This window comes from Lutzomyia longipalpis, chromosome 1 (genome assembly GCF_024334085.1).
Source record: "Lutzomyia longipalpis isolate SR_M1_2022 chromosome 1, ASM2433408v1".
In the NCBI taxonomy this organism is placed as follows: Eukaryota; Metazoa; Arthropoda; class Insecta; order Diptera; family Psychodidae; genus Lutzomyia; species Lutzomyia longipalpis.
This window is the reverse complement of record NC_074707.1, coordinates 16,787,005-16,802,230: the sequence shown is the minus strand read 5'-3', so window position 1 is coordinate 16,802,230 and position 15,226 is coordinate 16,787,005. Positions and strand designations below refer to the sequence as shown.

At 33.5% G+C, this 15,226-nt stretch overlaps 1 protein-coding gene across 13 annotated transcripts in view; it reads right to left on the bottom strand.

Annotated features, from left to right (window-relative positions):
* Positions 1-325: 325 nt before the first annotated feature.
* The window catches only part of LOC129793549 (GATA-binding factor C), a 63,022-nt gene continuing 48,121 nt past the window's right edge, over positions 326-15,226 (bottom strand). For 7 of the 13 annotated variants that reach the window (XM_055833667.1, XM_055833682.1, XM_055833728.1 and 4 more), the window contains exons 7-10: positions 8,331-8,465; positions 1,238-1,436; positions 951-1,153; positions 326-847 (exon numbers count right to left, since the gene is read on the bottom strand). In XM_055833667.1, coding sequence (XP_055689642.1) covers positions 821-847; positions 951-1,153; positions 1,238-1,436; positions 8,331-8,465 — 564 coding nt within the window. In that variant the 3' untranslated portion in view covers positions 326-820. The remainder of the gene's footprint in view (positions 848-950; positions 1,154-1,237; positions 1,437-8,330; positions 8,466-15,226) is intronic. The other 6 variants (XM_055833700.1, XM_055833714.1, XM_055833755.1 and 3 more) reach the window with 1 other exon arrangement.

The following is a 15,226-nucleotide window of genomic DNA, read 5'->3' as shown; positions in this document are numbered from 1 at the left end:
AGGGCACACACACACTGCTTGGGGCTTTTCTTGCGCAGGGAAATAAAGGTCACAAGAAAAGAAAATTCAACACATTATTAGTTAAAAAAAAAAGAAAATAAAGTGAATCTATTTTGTTTTCTGCTAAAAATTTGAATCTCATTAAGTTTCTTATATTGTACATTGCAAAGAATTTTTTCTCTTCTTTTTCTACAATTGACTATTTTTAACATAATACCGTTTTTCTTCTGCGTGTATAATTTTTTTTCATTAATAATTTATAAGGTGTTCTCTTTGAATTTCAAATTAAATTGGGTATATTTTCATTATCTTTTCATTTTCATTGTTTTGTTGGCTGGATGGTCAGTGTTTTGCTGCTTGATGTTTCTTTTTTTTTCTTCTTTTTTACGTAATATACTACAGTAATATTTCACAATTCCACATGTTTTGCCTGATATAGAATTTTGTATCTTTTAGCATTTGAAGGTGTCTCTGTCAACATTTCCTCCGGAAAAAATATAAGAAATTCCTCAATTGGCAGTCAAGGGTGAAATTCATTTTAAATTTTATTCTCTTTACATTTTGCAAAGTATTTATTATTTAATTTATTATATATAGTCATCACATATGAACAAAGAGGCAAACAAGGCGATCAAAAAAAAATTGCGAGAACGCGTAGGGAAGAAGGTGATGCGAGTGGGATAGAATTAAGAAGAAGAAGAAAAAAAATGATTAAAATTCAGTAATTTGTACTTGATTCATATTTTTGTAGTGATTTACTACACGACGCTGATGATGATCCAAACGTGAAGATATTACTATTTAGGCTGTTATCACTCCATCACGTATAATCTGACCGCCATGAACCCTGCAACCGGATAAAGTTGCATAAGAAGAGCATTCACGAGAGAAGTTTTTTTTTTAGTAAAATGATGAGAAGGAAAATATTAAGAAAGATGTTGTGTACATACCATTGAACCAAGTCCAGCTAGATGATAGGATTGTGAATGTGGTACGACACCGCCTCCAAGGCTTCCTGTTGTAGAGAAGCCACCCTGTAGACTCCCAGAAGCACCCAATGCCCCCATACCGCTCGCATACCAACCACTGTGCATGTGAGCATGGGCAGGATGTAGGCCGCCTGACAAATGGCCGTGTTGTCCTGCGGGATAAACTTGTGTCAAGTTCACGTCATCGATAATTCCAAAATTTTCGGGACTTGTACACAGGTTGTGTACATAGTAGGTATATAACTCACCCATTGAAGCTGAAAAGCTTCCGGCAAACGCTTTAGACGGATCCAGAGGTTTCATGATGTCACCAACGCCACCACCGAGCCCCAGATGACCACCAAGTGGGATACACCCGCCTCCGCCTTTCTTCTTTTTGGATTTTGATGACAACTTTCGGTTCCGCGTCTGAATACCCTCCTTCTTCATCGTCATTGGCCGGTTTACCTATGATGGAATTACATGGAAGAAAGATCTCTTTAGTTGGCATCATATATATTGTATGAATGTAATATTGCTGACATGAGATTGTAAAATATCTTAACTTGGCTTGAACACTCAAAGAAAATTAATTTATAGCTACACCTATTTTATTCTTTGAATTGTATTTAAAAGAAGTTTTTATTTTATGACTTTTTCAAAATAAAATATGTAGCATACTCAACTACTAATTGGGTCAATGCTCTGCAAAAGTGTTTAGCATAACAGATTGAGTGCTTTTCCTTAGTAGAGATTTAATAGTTCTTGGATGTTCTTTTTTTTTAGTAGCTTCTGCTTGTGCGCTGTGATTCTTTTTTAAGCATTTAAATGAATTGATTTTTGACTAAATTGGGTCCTAATCTGCGACCAATAAAATTTTGATATTTCTAAGTTTAAAAGAAATTTTTAAATCAGAAGGTTCTCTTAAAAATTTGCAACTTACATTCATCTTGAAATTCACTTTTAAAAAAGAATTTTCAAAGAACGTGTGATAAAGAACCTTATTTTTAAATTCATAGCCTTAATTTAATTTTTTTTTACTTTAATTTTTTAAAGTTCCTACTTTTATTTTTGCGAGAGTATTTTGCCTCAAAAAATTAAGAAATCAAATTATCTTAATTATTCAAAAAATCAAGAAAAATTTCGAGATCCCGGAATACTTTTATCAGATTAAGATTACAAACATTTCTTGATAGCGGAATAGCTAATTTTATCTTTGAAACTAATTTAAATTTATGCTGGATAAGCAAAGTCATAAATTATGCTTTCAAACGACATTTAGTCCGGTCATTTAAGTCTGACTTTTCTCCTTCACAAATAAACGTAACTTAAGAATTAAACTAGATTAAATTAAAAATTTAATCATGTTTAAGTTCTTTTGCGCTTAATCAGAGTCCTTAAGATAGGAAATATAATATTCTTAAAAGAAATTTATGCCTAAAATTGTAGCTTTCTCTTGAGCTCATTAATATCTGGGGTTCTGTAATAGCTAGGTGGGCTAAATTTCCTTTTCTCTCTTGATCGTTTTACATACGATTTAAGATCTCAGAACTTCGTTATTATATTTTACTTAATAAAAAATCTTTCTTCTTGAAATAAAATTTAAATTTTGCCATTCCCGAAACGTGCTTAGAATTACCCTCATGTCGTCATAAGTCATCAAAATGTAAAATTTCTTCTGTGTGTATCACAAAAAGGTGGTGCTCTATACATATAGTGTTAGAGCATATATATTGAACTAATTGTGTCTTATTGGATTTCTTTTATTTTCAGTAAAATGATTTATGTGAATTCAGTGTTCCATACACATGATGTGTGGGGACCATGCGAGAGATGTGAATTGGATGAAAAGGAGAGAGGTGTGTTTGGGCGCTACTCGCGAGAGCCGTGTGTGGTGCGCGTGGATCGTTCCGCTCGATTTAGCGACGACAGAGACCTCTTCTTCCGCACAGTGTCGCGTGCGGTGACCTCATCTATGTATGGGCCCCAAATGCAAAAATTTTTGAGGCGGCTTTACCGAGAATTTCGAGCAACTGATGTCTGGTGTGATTACTCTTCAAATCCCACTTGTACCACGCCATTCGCCCAGATTAGGGGGGGGATATAGGAGAGATGATCATAATGCAGGGTGAATGAGATATATACCACGAGCTATGGGTGAGTTGTAAGTCAAGAGAGGAAGAAAAATGAGATGAAAGTCTGTGAACTGGTGATGAGCGATGATGGTTAAATGAGATGAATCCACTGACATTATCAGATTAATGTGCGTACAAAATGATTCGACAATTTATTCTTTATATTCTATGCTGGGGAAGAAACAAATGCTCAAAGGGAAAAGATGAGCATAACATTGTTTTTTTCTTCTCCAACTAAACACTCTCTGTATATTCATTGCAATATTATGACTGCTAAAATGTTGTAAGATAAATTTGAAATTTTCTCATTTCGTTCATTTCTTCTTATTAGGTCAAAATCAAATTTATTTTCCTTCTCAGACTCTAAGAAAAATTAATACTCAAGATTATTACCCTGATGATCATAGTCAGGGTAATTATCACATTCATACACTATAATTAATTAATATACTTTTTTTTACACAATCTCCATTCCTCATCAAATATGCGGCAAAGCAGAGCAACATTGGTTATTTTTCATATAAAAAATTACCTATCGTAATTAAAAGAAGATTATTATAACGAGCACGTCTCAAATTATTTTACTTCAACATTTTCCAAAAAAAAAACCAAGATTTAATCACAAAACTGTTAAAACTGTTTTATATCTTTCTCATCGCATTTCAGAGCGAAATGTTTAAGAAACTACGTACATTGTACATAATAACCTTGGGGTTGAATTTTGTGGGTAAATATCGCAAAAAAAACTCAATATTCCAAACCAAAAACTTTGATAGGAAGGTTTTAGCTTTCCTTACATGGTTAAAAATTTTATTTCTTTAGACTTTTATGCTTAGAGACTTTTAAGGCTGTATTTTAAAGTCAATCTTGAAATTTTCAATACTGAAATCAAATTATAAAATTATGCAATCAATTTTTAGAGATCTTGAAAAGGAGTTTACCTGTTTCTTTATGGGAAAAGCTCTCATTTGAGGAAACAATCGGAATACTCGTAATCTTGTTCAGAATCAATAAGAAAATAAAAAAATGCGAAAGAGACTTTCCATTTTCCACTGAGAAAAAAAAGGGAAAAACAGGCAAGGATTTGCTAAAAAATCTAAACTATGACGTCACTTGTTGTGCTTTTTGTCACTTTAAATGCATCATTGGTGGTTTTTGGCGTCGTAAGTCTTAATAAAAATTAAATTTAGAATAAATAAGACAAATTATGAGAAAATGAAAAACATTTCCCGGAAAATGACTTTAATACTTAATAGCATTAAAATAATACCTAATCAAAATTCCTGATTAAAGGTTAAAAGGGATTTACCTACTATAGAAGAATCAAAAGATTAAAGCATTTGATAAGCTCTTGTGATGGAAGTTACATCCAAACTTAGTTTGTAATCCGTGTTATGACTTTTCAAATAAGAACAAATCGTTGAATGTGACTGACACTGAGAGAAAAAAATAATGCATTTTTCACTCTTGTATCAAACCACACCGTAATTGGAATTTGTGCCATATTAAACAAACTCAAACCTTTTTGTTCATCATGGAGGTATTTCGTACACGGAGTGTGAACATGGTCCAAGTATTTTAATTACATGTTTCATATTTTTGCAAAATCATCCCGTGGATATGGAGTGAGAGAGAGATGAAAGAGAGCGGATTTATCGGTTTCTTCAATACAAGATGTTTTAAGATAGGAATTTAGAAATACATCTCTTCCAATAAGGGATGACCATTTTGACAGAATTGCCCTCAAATTGATGATTTGTAAAATGGAATGCAATCTTTCTTTCAAATCACATTTCAACCTGTTTTTTCTTTCATTCTTTTTTGTAATGTAGGTATTAAAACAAGCATTGATCCTACTGCTTGCGTGGCATACATTAATGGTATTGATGTTTAATTTATTTAATGAGATTTTTGTGTTTTAAATGAAATTCCTTTTTTGATAGTTTTAACAGAATTTGAAAATATTTCCTTGGATTTTGGCATGTAATAAAAATTTACAATTTATTTTTAAGACCTTTTAATTAACTTCTGGCAAGAGTTAGGAAATAAATGAGACCCATCAGGTGAGAAATGTATATTCATTTGCTTAACTTTAATAAAATGTCTATCAAATTAAAAGACAAGAGAACTTTTTTTAACAAAACATCAAAATTTTAAATTTGATCCGTTTTTTCAATAATTTTTTCTCAATAATTTATTTAAATTTCTAGGTGATGAGTCTCCATATGCAGTGTCAACGGATTCTCTCCAAATGCTTAGCCAGGAGTGCAATTGATACTCTGTGTGAGGGTTGTAGAGTGAACAAAAAAATCAAGGGTCCTTGTAAGCCAAAAAGGTATCAATTTCTCCTGTTTTTTTTTCCCGAGATAGACAAAAATGTATGTATACTACACCTCTCAGCATTCAATGCACAATATCTTGTGAAAGAAGTGTAAGTAAGCGATACGATTAGTGGATGAGGATGGGAATGTGGTGCAGAAATTGCCGACAATCGCTGAAAATAAAAAGGCCTTTGAGGGAATGTGATTATAGTATAAGTGGTGAAGGTCCTTGAGTGATTTTTATTTGTAATTTCTACGTGTACCTGAGGGCTGGATTTCTTTCTTATTTTTTGATACAATAAAATGCCGAAAAGGAAAAACTTCCGACTGCTCGAATTGTGTCACCAAGTGCTTATTTTCTTTACAATAAAATGGAATTTTTTTCCACTTATTCAACTCAAAGTGAAGAAAGATTGAGAACCTTTATACATACATCTTTTCATAGACTTAAGTGGTTATTTATTGTTACAGTACAATCCGTGAAGGATGTATTGTGTTTTGGCAGATGCAAAAAGCGCCTTAAAGTTTGGTGTCAATCCGCCACAATATGTAGGTATCTTTAATGTGCGAGCCTACAGGCGTACAAGCATAACCATTAGCAATGCGACATACTCCCTCTTTTTCAAGAGAACAAGCCTTTACAATATTTGAATGATTTCAAACATATAATTAAGTAATAATGCGAGACAGTAGCAGACAAAGATAGTGGGACACTATGTGTATTTGTGTGAAGAATTAAATGAGAGAGCAGCATAAATTTGTTCCACTTTTGCAAAATGTCAATTTAATTGTAAATTAATTGCCTGATTACGTACCCACTGTCTTTGGTATAGATTGCATTGCATGAATTGAGAGAGACTCACTCTACAATCATGACAAAAGTGCTTTATGTGAAAAATAGTGCGACGAATATTGTCACAAGAATGTACAAACCATGCAGGATTCGCTGGGGGGGGCTCAATTGGGAGTAATTGCAGATTCCAACCACATTGTTAATTAGGCTAATGCTGCAATGAGCCGAGGAGGAATTTTCCAAGAAAAATCCCCACATCCATCGCCATGTCAGACATTATTTCAATTTTAACTTCTCTCTTTTTGCACACTCTTATCACGATTGGAATATGTTCAAAATCTTCATTTCTATAAATATAATATTATTCCTTATCTTTCTCATGTAAATCATTAATCTATGTGCGCGTGTCTTGCGTAAAAAATCTATTTTCGGAATCCAGGATAAACTCATATTTTTAATTTTCTATGGTAAAAAACAGGGGTGTAGTCAGAAAATTATTCAAGGGGGTATCTTAGATTTTTTCTTCAATTAAAAGACGTTAAAAATTGAGTAAAAGAACAACTTAGATTTATACAGACAGGCTTTAACGTTTCAGTTTATTCTGCTAGCAATTGACATCTCTTCATGAGTTGACGTTTACTTGTCTAACGTTTCATATCTATTTTTTCTAGAGTTTGACGTCTACTTTTATGACGTTCAAGATTATTTTTCCACAATTTTTTTAGCTTGGAAATAATTAATTTTGATCCTAAAAAAAATTTAAGATGTCTGAAATTTTATGGTTTTTATACACCTAAATCCTTTTCTTAGCTACGCTACTGTCGAGAAAAAAAAACTGAGAATAATCTCTTCCTGGTTCTTATTCTTTTAATATTTTCCTAGATGTAATTCTCTAAACCTTAGGTAAGAATAATGTTTTATTAGAAAGATTCTTTTCAATTTTTTGCACATTAGCATAATGAGGCTGCATAAAAAGACGACCAAAAAGTTGAGGAGAAAAAAGAAAGAAGAAAATATACGATTTGTGAGAAAAACACACCCTCGGGGTAATTTCCTGCGAGCATCCCTGTGACGAAACTTTTCTAATTTATCCACTTCCGGGAAGTGCTGACTTATACATGGATTGCGTATATACATAGCAGAGCACAAGGTATTTAGAGAGGAGGCTGGTGAATAAATTAGCGATTAAAAGTTGCGTGAAAATTCATCTCACGAGAAATTTCATCCCCTTGTGCGTTGACAAAGTTTCGTTGATAAAATTGTACAAGGGAGTTGTTGGTGAATGAATCACATACATATGTGGCGACGGATAAGACGCAAAAGTGTTTCCACATCGACGCCCCCAAAAATTGAATTTTCCACCCTTTCCGGTGTCTATAAGCATTGTTCATGTGGGAAGTGATCTCTAATCCGTGTACAAAATAGCCCAGTTACTGGTCAATGGGGTATAAAATCGTTTAAGCAATTTCTATCCCCTTGATACCATTCGTCATATATAAAGAGAGCCCAGCATCTCGAGATAGGTCACCCCACCTAAAATCCATACGTATATGTTGCAAAGTAAATCATTCCCCTAACGAGCAAATGAATGCAATATGTATCGAAAAACAATATTATTATTCAGCCAACCCCTCATTTGTGAGTCAATGCATCCGCTTCAGCGGATGATGCTTCACTGTATGTACCCTCTTGATAGACTTTTTGGGCGATTTAGGGGTGGGTTGGAAATGCGCTTAAATCAGCGTCAACCAGAAATCATTTAGGGGTGCTACTCTATGTGTTTTTCATCCCCTTGTGCTAATCCGCACAATAGAAAGGAAACTAAACACTTCTTGGGCGGATAGGGTCGGCGCAAATAGGAAGTTCGCTGAGAAGTTTTAATGCCTTTTCTCAGGTCGGTATTTGACCCCTTAGAAATTGATTTGTATATCCTATTCATTTTGATATGATTTGTGGGTTATTATTTGATTTCTTTTCAAGTCTGTAACATTTTCTTGGTGTCAAGCTTTATTCTATTAAGAACTTTATGATTTTTCTTAAGCATAAAAAATCATAACGTCTAAATATGTATTTAAGTATAGGTAATATAAGTAATACATAAATCAGTACTTACATTGTGTAGCTTAAAATAAAGTCCACAGGCATTACAAACGGGTTCACCACTTGAATTTCGTCGCCATAGGGTTGTAGTTGTAGTTTTGCAATTTGCACAAGAGGTTCCCGCTCTTCTGGCGGCACTTTGGAGTGACTGCAAAGAGGCCAATGGTCGGTTATTAGATTTTTATGTAAAAAAGAAACAATAATACAGGTAATTTTCAATGTGTATTTTGCATTAAATTAAGTAATAAAATATTATGTATATAACATCAACTTCCTCTTTGCAAAATATATATTTTTTACAATTCCACCCTGAATAAATTACAATTGATACAACAAAGAAAGAAAATAATGTACAAAATGAACGCGAAAAAACAGCACATAAAGATATTAAGACAAAACAGAAAGTTGCTCTCTTGTGGACGCCCACACTCATTATTAACTTCTTTTTCATTTGTACCTTTTGCTCCACTATAACTCCTTTTAAAATGAACTATGTCTGAAATCCATCACATTTGATTATTCAGAATGAGGAGCATAAAAAACTATGTATATAATAAAAATGTGAGTGAAAAATAACTAAAGAATTTGTGATGTTAAGCATTTTTTGGTTTCTCCCAAATGCTCCTTTAGCTACTCTCTGACGCGGAATCGAGAAAGAACTTCGATCAATTTATTTCAAATTTTGAATGTCACTCGTCATGACAAAGATGGATGATCCATCATCTTGCCGACTCATATATGTATGTGCGTGGACTTCTGGTGAGCACCTTAAATTCTTCGAAGGAGCTTCCAAATTAATTTGATGTCCACCGCCTCTCACATGCGGATGACAAAATCAACGTTCATTGTTATACTTTCTCTTAATGCTAAAATGAATCTTCTAAAATTCTACTTAACTTTTTTTTCTTACAGTAATCAAGAGAATAGAAAAAAAAGGAAAAATGTGATTTTAAGAGATTTAAGTGTGGAGAAAAAAGAAAGAAATTCAGGTCAAGACATCCCGTGATCTCAATAAGTCGTTTTACCGGACACGAGGAACTCGCGAAAAGCCCATAAAACTAAATAGAGTACACACATAGAGAAAGGCATGTCCATAAACATAAAATTAACGCCGTTAAAATGAGGCTATCAGAGGGTATAAGGTGGAAGCGCCGATAGGGGATTATGAGGGGTAGGGGGATTTCTTTCGCCTAAAATTAATCCTCACGCACTTCCTGTTGACGTCTCGCCTAGAGCTCATAAATTTTCCTCTTCTCCCTGGATACCCGTTAAACGCTAAACGTTGAAGCTAAATGAAGGTCTTTCAAAATCACATATTTTTTATGAAAAAGAAAATCTTTTTTCTTTATTATTTTCCTTTGAAGAAATTTAATTTTCATCAATTCAATTGCTTTTTTTTTTAAAATTATTCAGATAATAAATTTTTATCACTCAAAAGAGCTAAATATACATATATTTATTACCTACTGAATGAGTAGGTACGTAGGTAATCATAAATTTTCTAATTTGAATTTCCCGGATGAGTTATGAAAATTTTCTTCCACAAAATGCATATAATTTGCGTAGAGCTACTGAAGTTCTAATGTGCCAACCTTTTGATTTTTATTGCGAAGCACTTTTAATAAAGAAGAAAAAACTCTTTCACATTTAACGGAAGTGAATCATTAATCATTCTTGGTGGGAGAAATCATGGAGTCTCTGGGTCTGAAGTCTTGAAGTCTCATGGGTTGTGTATAAAACTTTTAAATCTTTCAATTTAATTAAGTGGATAACAGACTGACCATGAAAGTATAATAAAGTTTTGAAGAAAAAAAAATATGAGGCATTGTTGATCAGTCAATTTTTCAATGTGGAATAGAGAGATGGTCGGAGAAGTCATTTGGTAAGTTAGACATCTAATCTCTGTCCGATTAGATCCGTAAGTATGTGATATGCCGTACAATGGTAAGAGATCTCCCGAAGAGAATTCCACAATGACATTGCATATAATTCTCGACATTACACGAGAATGGATTCCCAAAAAATTACACAGATTAAAAAAAATACATTTAATTCTTGTTATGTTATTCCATTTAAATACTTTGAGTTTGAGAAAGACCATCATGTTAGGATTCATTGTTGTTACTAGTCTGAAATGACTTTGTAAAAAAACCAAGATTTTCAATCATGGTTCCGAAACAAATGTAGGAAAACGAATATATATTTTTATTCTCTCATCCTTCCTCACACACCACACTCAAGCTCGTGTTCTTTTCACATACCAAACAAGTCAAGTAGAACATTTGATTTTTGACGATCACCATTGATTTTCTTTTAGTTTTGCTAATTACACTATGCATCAAAATTTTGGTGATAAAAATATTATTTATTTGTTTCTAAAATCTAATTTTAATAAAATTTTATTTGTCTCTCTTTCTGCTCTTTAATGCCAAGAATATAGGTCAAAGAATTCTATGCTTTTCATAAAAAAAATAAACCTAGATAAGCCCAGAATACTATCTCCATATGAAGGTAATAAATTATTATTATTATTATTAAACCTAGATAAATAGGCAATGTGTCCTTTATAAACAAAACTATGCTTTTCAGCATTAAAGTGAAAAACACCATAAATAATTTTCATGGGTGTAACAAAAGACTTAATACGATATTTATCGCAATTATAAATCTTTCCCGGTATGAAGTGTTAATTTGATCATACCGCCTAATTCAAAATTTCGAACCTTTTGTATTTTTCTCTGATCTAATAAACAAAGACATTAATTTCCGATGGATTTGTGTAAAGAATAGCAAAGATTGTCTTGCACAAAAGATAAATAGTTTTAAGTGAAGTGAATTAAACTTAAGGTAATTGGATGAGAGCTCAAGTTGTCAAGATTTCATCAAAAAAACTTTTTGAAAATAAAAAAAGAAATCCAATATCTCACTGTGAAAGATTTTTTTCTCATCCAGCGTATATTTCTTTTGAGGCAAAGTAAATGTGTATGGATATAAAATGAAAAAAAATCTAATCAAATTCTATAATCAAGATGAATATTTTTGTATAGCAACAGCACACATTAAAATTTTTACTCTGCTTTGGTGCTCACTTGCATACATACGGTGAAAATATTAAAGTTGGATGAGTTTGCATAAATTTTTTGATATTACGTATTCGAGCTATTGAGCTTAAATATAGGAATTTAATTAAATTAATTAGAAATTTCCTTTATCGACCCACACGCCAGGTGTGTAACATGCTTCCCTTGCCATAATCACTCACACAAATTTTCTAACAAATTACTTATTATATACCTACATACCTATAATATTATGTATGTATGTAAAATATTTATACATATAGTAATTTCAGTGAGAATCAGTTGTTGAATGAATTTATCCAAATTATTATCGTTTATGCATTCGGACCATTTCGTGCCTCGTGAGCTTCCTTTTTATTGGGGGGATAAATTGTCTGTGAGTGTGTCGATTAAAATGCTTTATTGGGCTCCAATTCCTGCGCTTTTGTTCTGTTCCGTGTGATATTCAGAAGTGACAGTATTTTAAGGTATATAATTTATTGTTGTCCTTTTAATTTCACGTGATTCTTCACAGGTTTGCGCCACCAAAGGGCTTAAGCCACCGCATCATGTGAACAATCGTACTGAGTGGCTCTTGAAAGAAGACGGGCTCTCAATAGTCGAAATGGAAGTGGAGGTATAAACCGATAAATCAAAAATCGAAAGAAGTGGCCGAATAAAATCCACACAGACACACACACCTCACACAAAAAAGGTGGTTATAAAAGAGAATGAAAATATAAACGGGAGCAATAAAAAATCATATCTGGGAGAAATCTGGCAGATCATCTTCGATCGAGAGTCGAGAATAGCTTGCTTAACCCATTTATCCTCTTATCGAAACAATGTAATATAGAGATACGAGTAAATATAAAAAACCAACAATGAATCGACCATACAAAAAAATAAGAAAAAGCGCTTCAAATACAATAATAAAATGTCTTGCTGTGCCAAAACATCTTGCCAATCAACTTTCCATAGAGTCATTCTCACCTACAGAGCGTATGATGATCATACCTTTAGTATTTTTTCTTCTTCTTTTTCCATTACATTACTCTTCGACCCTTCTTCGGGCATTTTACAGAAATGGGAGAAAACGTATACACGCGGTGTGTAGAGGTAAATCGAATAAACTCTTCCAAGAGATGGAATCGAAGAAAAAGCAAGGAAAGTTAGATAGATCACCTTTCGTATATCAAATTTCCTTTTAGCATATTAAAACTTCATCGTTTTACCCAATTTTAAAAATCATGTGAAGATACTTTGCTGAGTGCTCGAAATGAGCGGATATATTATTTTTTTTATGTTAATTAATTTAAAAATATTATGAAGAGTTGTGTTAAGTAGGTTAATTAAGGCAAAGTAAGGTAAAAAAGGATTTTTTTTAATTCTAGATTTTTTTTAAAGTTTGAAACTTAAAAAAAAATATTCTATGAGAAAGAACTTTACAAATTCTTGGACTTAGAAAGTAGACTGATATACTTTTTATCCATAACGAATAACTGTCCGACGAAAAAATGTAGGTATCGTCTACCTGTCTTGAAATTCTAAAATAGTTTAAAAATTAACCTGAATAAGATCTAAAAGTTTATATTTTTTACAAAATATGATTTAAAAAAAATCCAAAAAATTATTTAAAAATTTTTTTATGAAAAAATATTTAAAGGAAGTTCTAAAATTGAATTTTGGGAAAAATATATTAAAATTAGGATTTTTCTACATTTCATTACTTACAATACAATTTGTGAATAAAGAGAAAAATCCCCGAGTTTACCATTAAGATGGAGAAAGAAGTCTCGCGTCATCGTTCATGTAAAAACAAATAACGTCAATCATATTATGATGATCAGAATTTCTTAAAATATATTGCTTATGATGATCAGGCTTAAAGATCCTCTCATCATCATCGCCATCTTCGGTGCTTGAGACAAGTCAATAAAACTGCAGGAGGACACCACATGTCCAATAGAGTTGTGATCCCACAAACGATTCAAAAAAAAAGTTGAACATAAAAAAACAACATAAGATTGTACAATAAAACCGTGGGAACTTATGGATTAGGCCCAAAATTAATTTCACATATTGAGATTCTGATTAAAAATGCAGACAGATTGGGAGGTTGTGCACGGATTTCCGATAAATTAAAATTTTGGCAAATAGCTGAGATGCGCCGAGAGAAGGTAGTGCGAAGCCGTGAATGAGATCAATGGGTTTGATTTTCTTCTGAAGAGCCTCCACATATTTATACATGCATATATGTATGTATGTATGGTGTGTGACGCCCCAAATAATGGGGTTCTCATCTGGACCGCCAGACACAGGATATTGAGCCAGGTCGACTTTTGGTGCTTTTGACCGATCTATCCGCCACCGACCTGGGACGTAAATAACGTTTATCAATTGCCGTCGATGCGTGTTGTTTTGCACGGTAGCATTTTGTTTGGCTACCATTTAGTTGCCCTAGAGACTAGCCATTTGACATTGACACCCATTAGGACTAATTTCATAAGCAGGGCAAAAGCATACACAAAAACCCCCAACAAAATCAATAGCAAAATATATAATACGAGGTAAATTGTCGCTTCGCTCCAATTTTCCTCGCCCCGCTTCGCGGGGGGTTTTGCGCTTCGCGCAAATTTTAGAGAAAAAAAATTGTGATGATTTATACGTTGATTGGAGCCACTCATCAACCCAAAAAAATTGCAAAGAGAAGAAATCATTTTCATACAACATTTCAGGCGCGAAATTCAAAAATTCGCAAAAAATGCATGACTGTTATATGGGGGCTACCCGAAGGGGGGCTTTGGGGGGAAAATGAATACGGCCACTCGAAACCGCCTGATATAAGGAGCCTCTGTACCAAATTTCATCGCGATCGGTCAAACGGTGTAGATTTGTATAGCCGAACACGACGGAAGATTACCAACAAACAGACCTTTCTTTATTATATAGAAGATGGAGAGCTCTCATCAATCTAAAAAAAAGAAAAATTCAAAGAGAAGAAATCATTTCCATACAACATTTCCGGCGCCAAATTCAAAAATTCGCAAAAACTGCATGACTGTTATATGGGGGCTACCCGAAGGGGGGCTTTGGGGGGAAAATGAATACGGCCACTCGAAACCGCCTGATATAAGGAGCCTCTGTACCAAATTTCATCGCGATCGGTCAAACGGTGTAGATTTGTATAGCCGAACACGACGGAAGATTACCAACAAACAGACCTTTCTTTATTATATAGATAGTTTATGAAGAATATTTTAAATTTCCGTTCATGCCGATTGAATTGAAAATATCCTGACGCTTTATACTGGGATATCACCTTTAACAAAAAAAATATCCCAAAATCATCCTCCGTATCTGCATTTTCTCCTTTTGACGCGGGGATTCTTCATGCCACCACAGCAAAATGCGCCCCAAGGGCGTGGTGAAAATATTCGTTGCTAAGCATGTTCATGGGGTTGCTAGGGTTTTTGAGAGTCACGTGATTGGTCGATATTACTCACCCTTCAAAAATTTGTCTGAACCCCGCTGTACCCTTCGTTCACTTACATACTTTTTCGGGGTTTACTACGTGAACTTTAGGTAAGACTTTAGGTTTCTCTTAATCGACACCTTTAGGAAGAGTTGGTAAATACATAAATAGGAGACATGCGTTTTTCGGTGAAGGGTTTTCAAAATCGTACACAAAGACATTTTCCCTTGTCCGTTAAATCTCACGCATATGTAAGCGAAAGGAAGCTACCATTGAGCTGGGCTTTGTCATATGGACATATAAAATCTATATAGATGAGGAAAAACGCAATCAGAGAGAGGGATCAGTGTTCCCCTAAATCGATTTCCGGGTAGA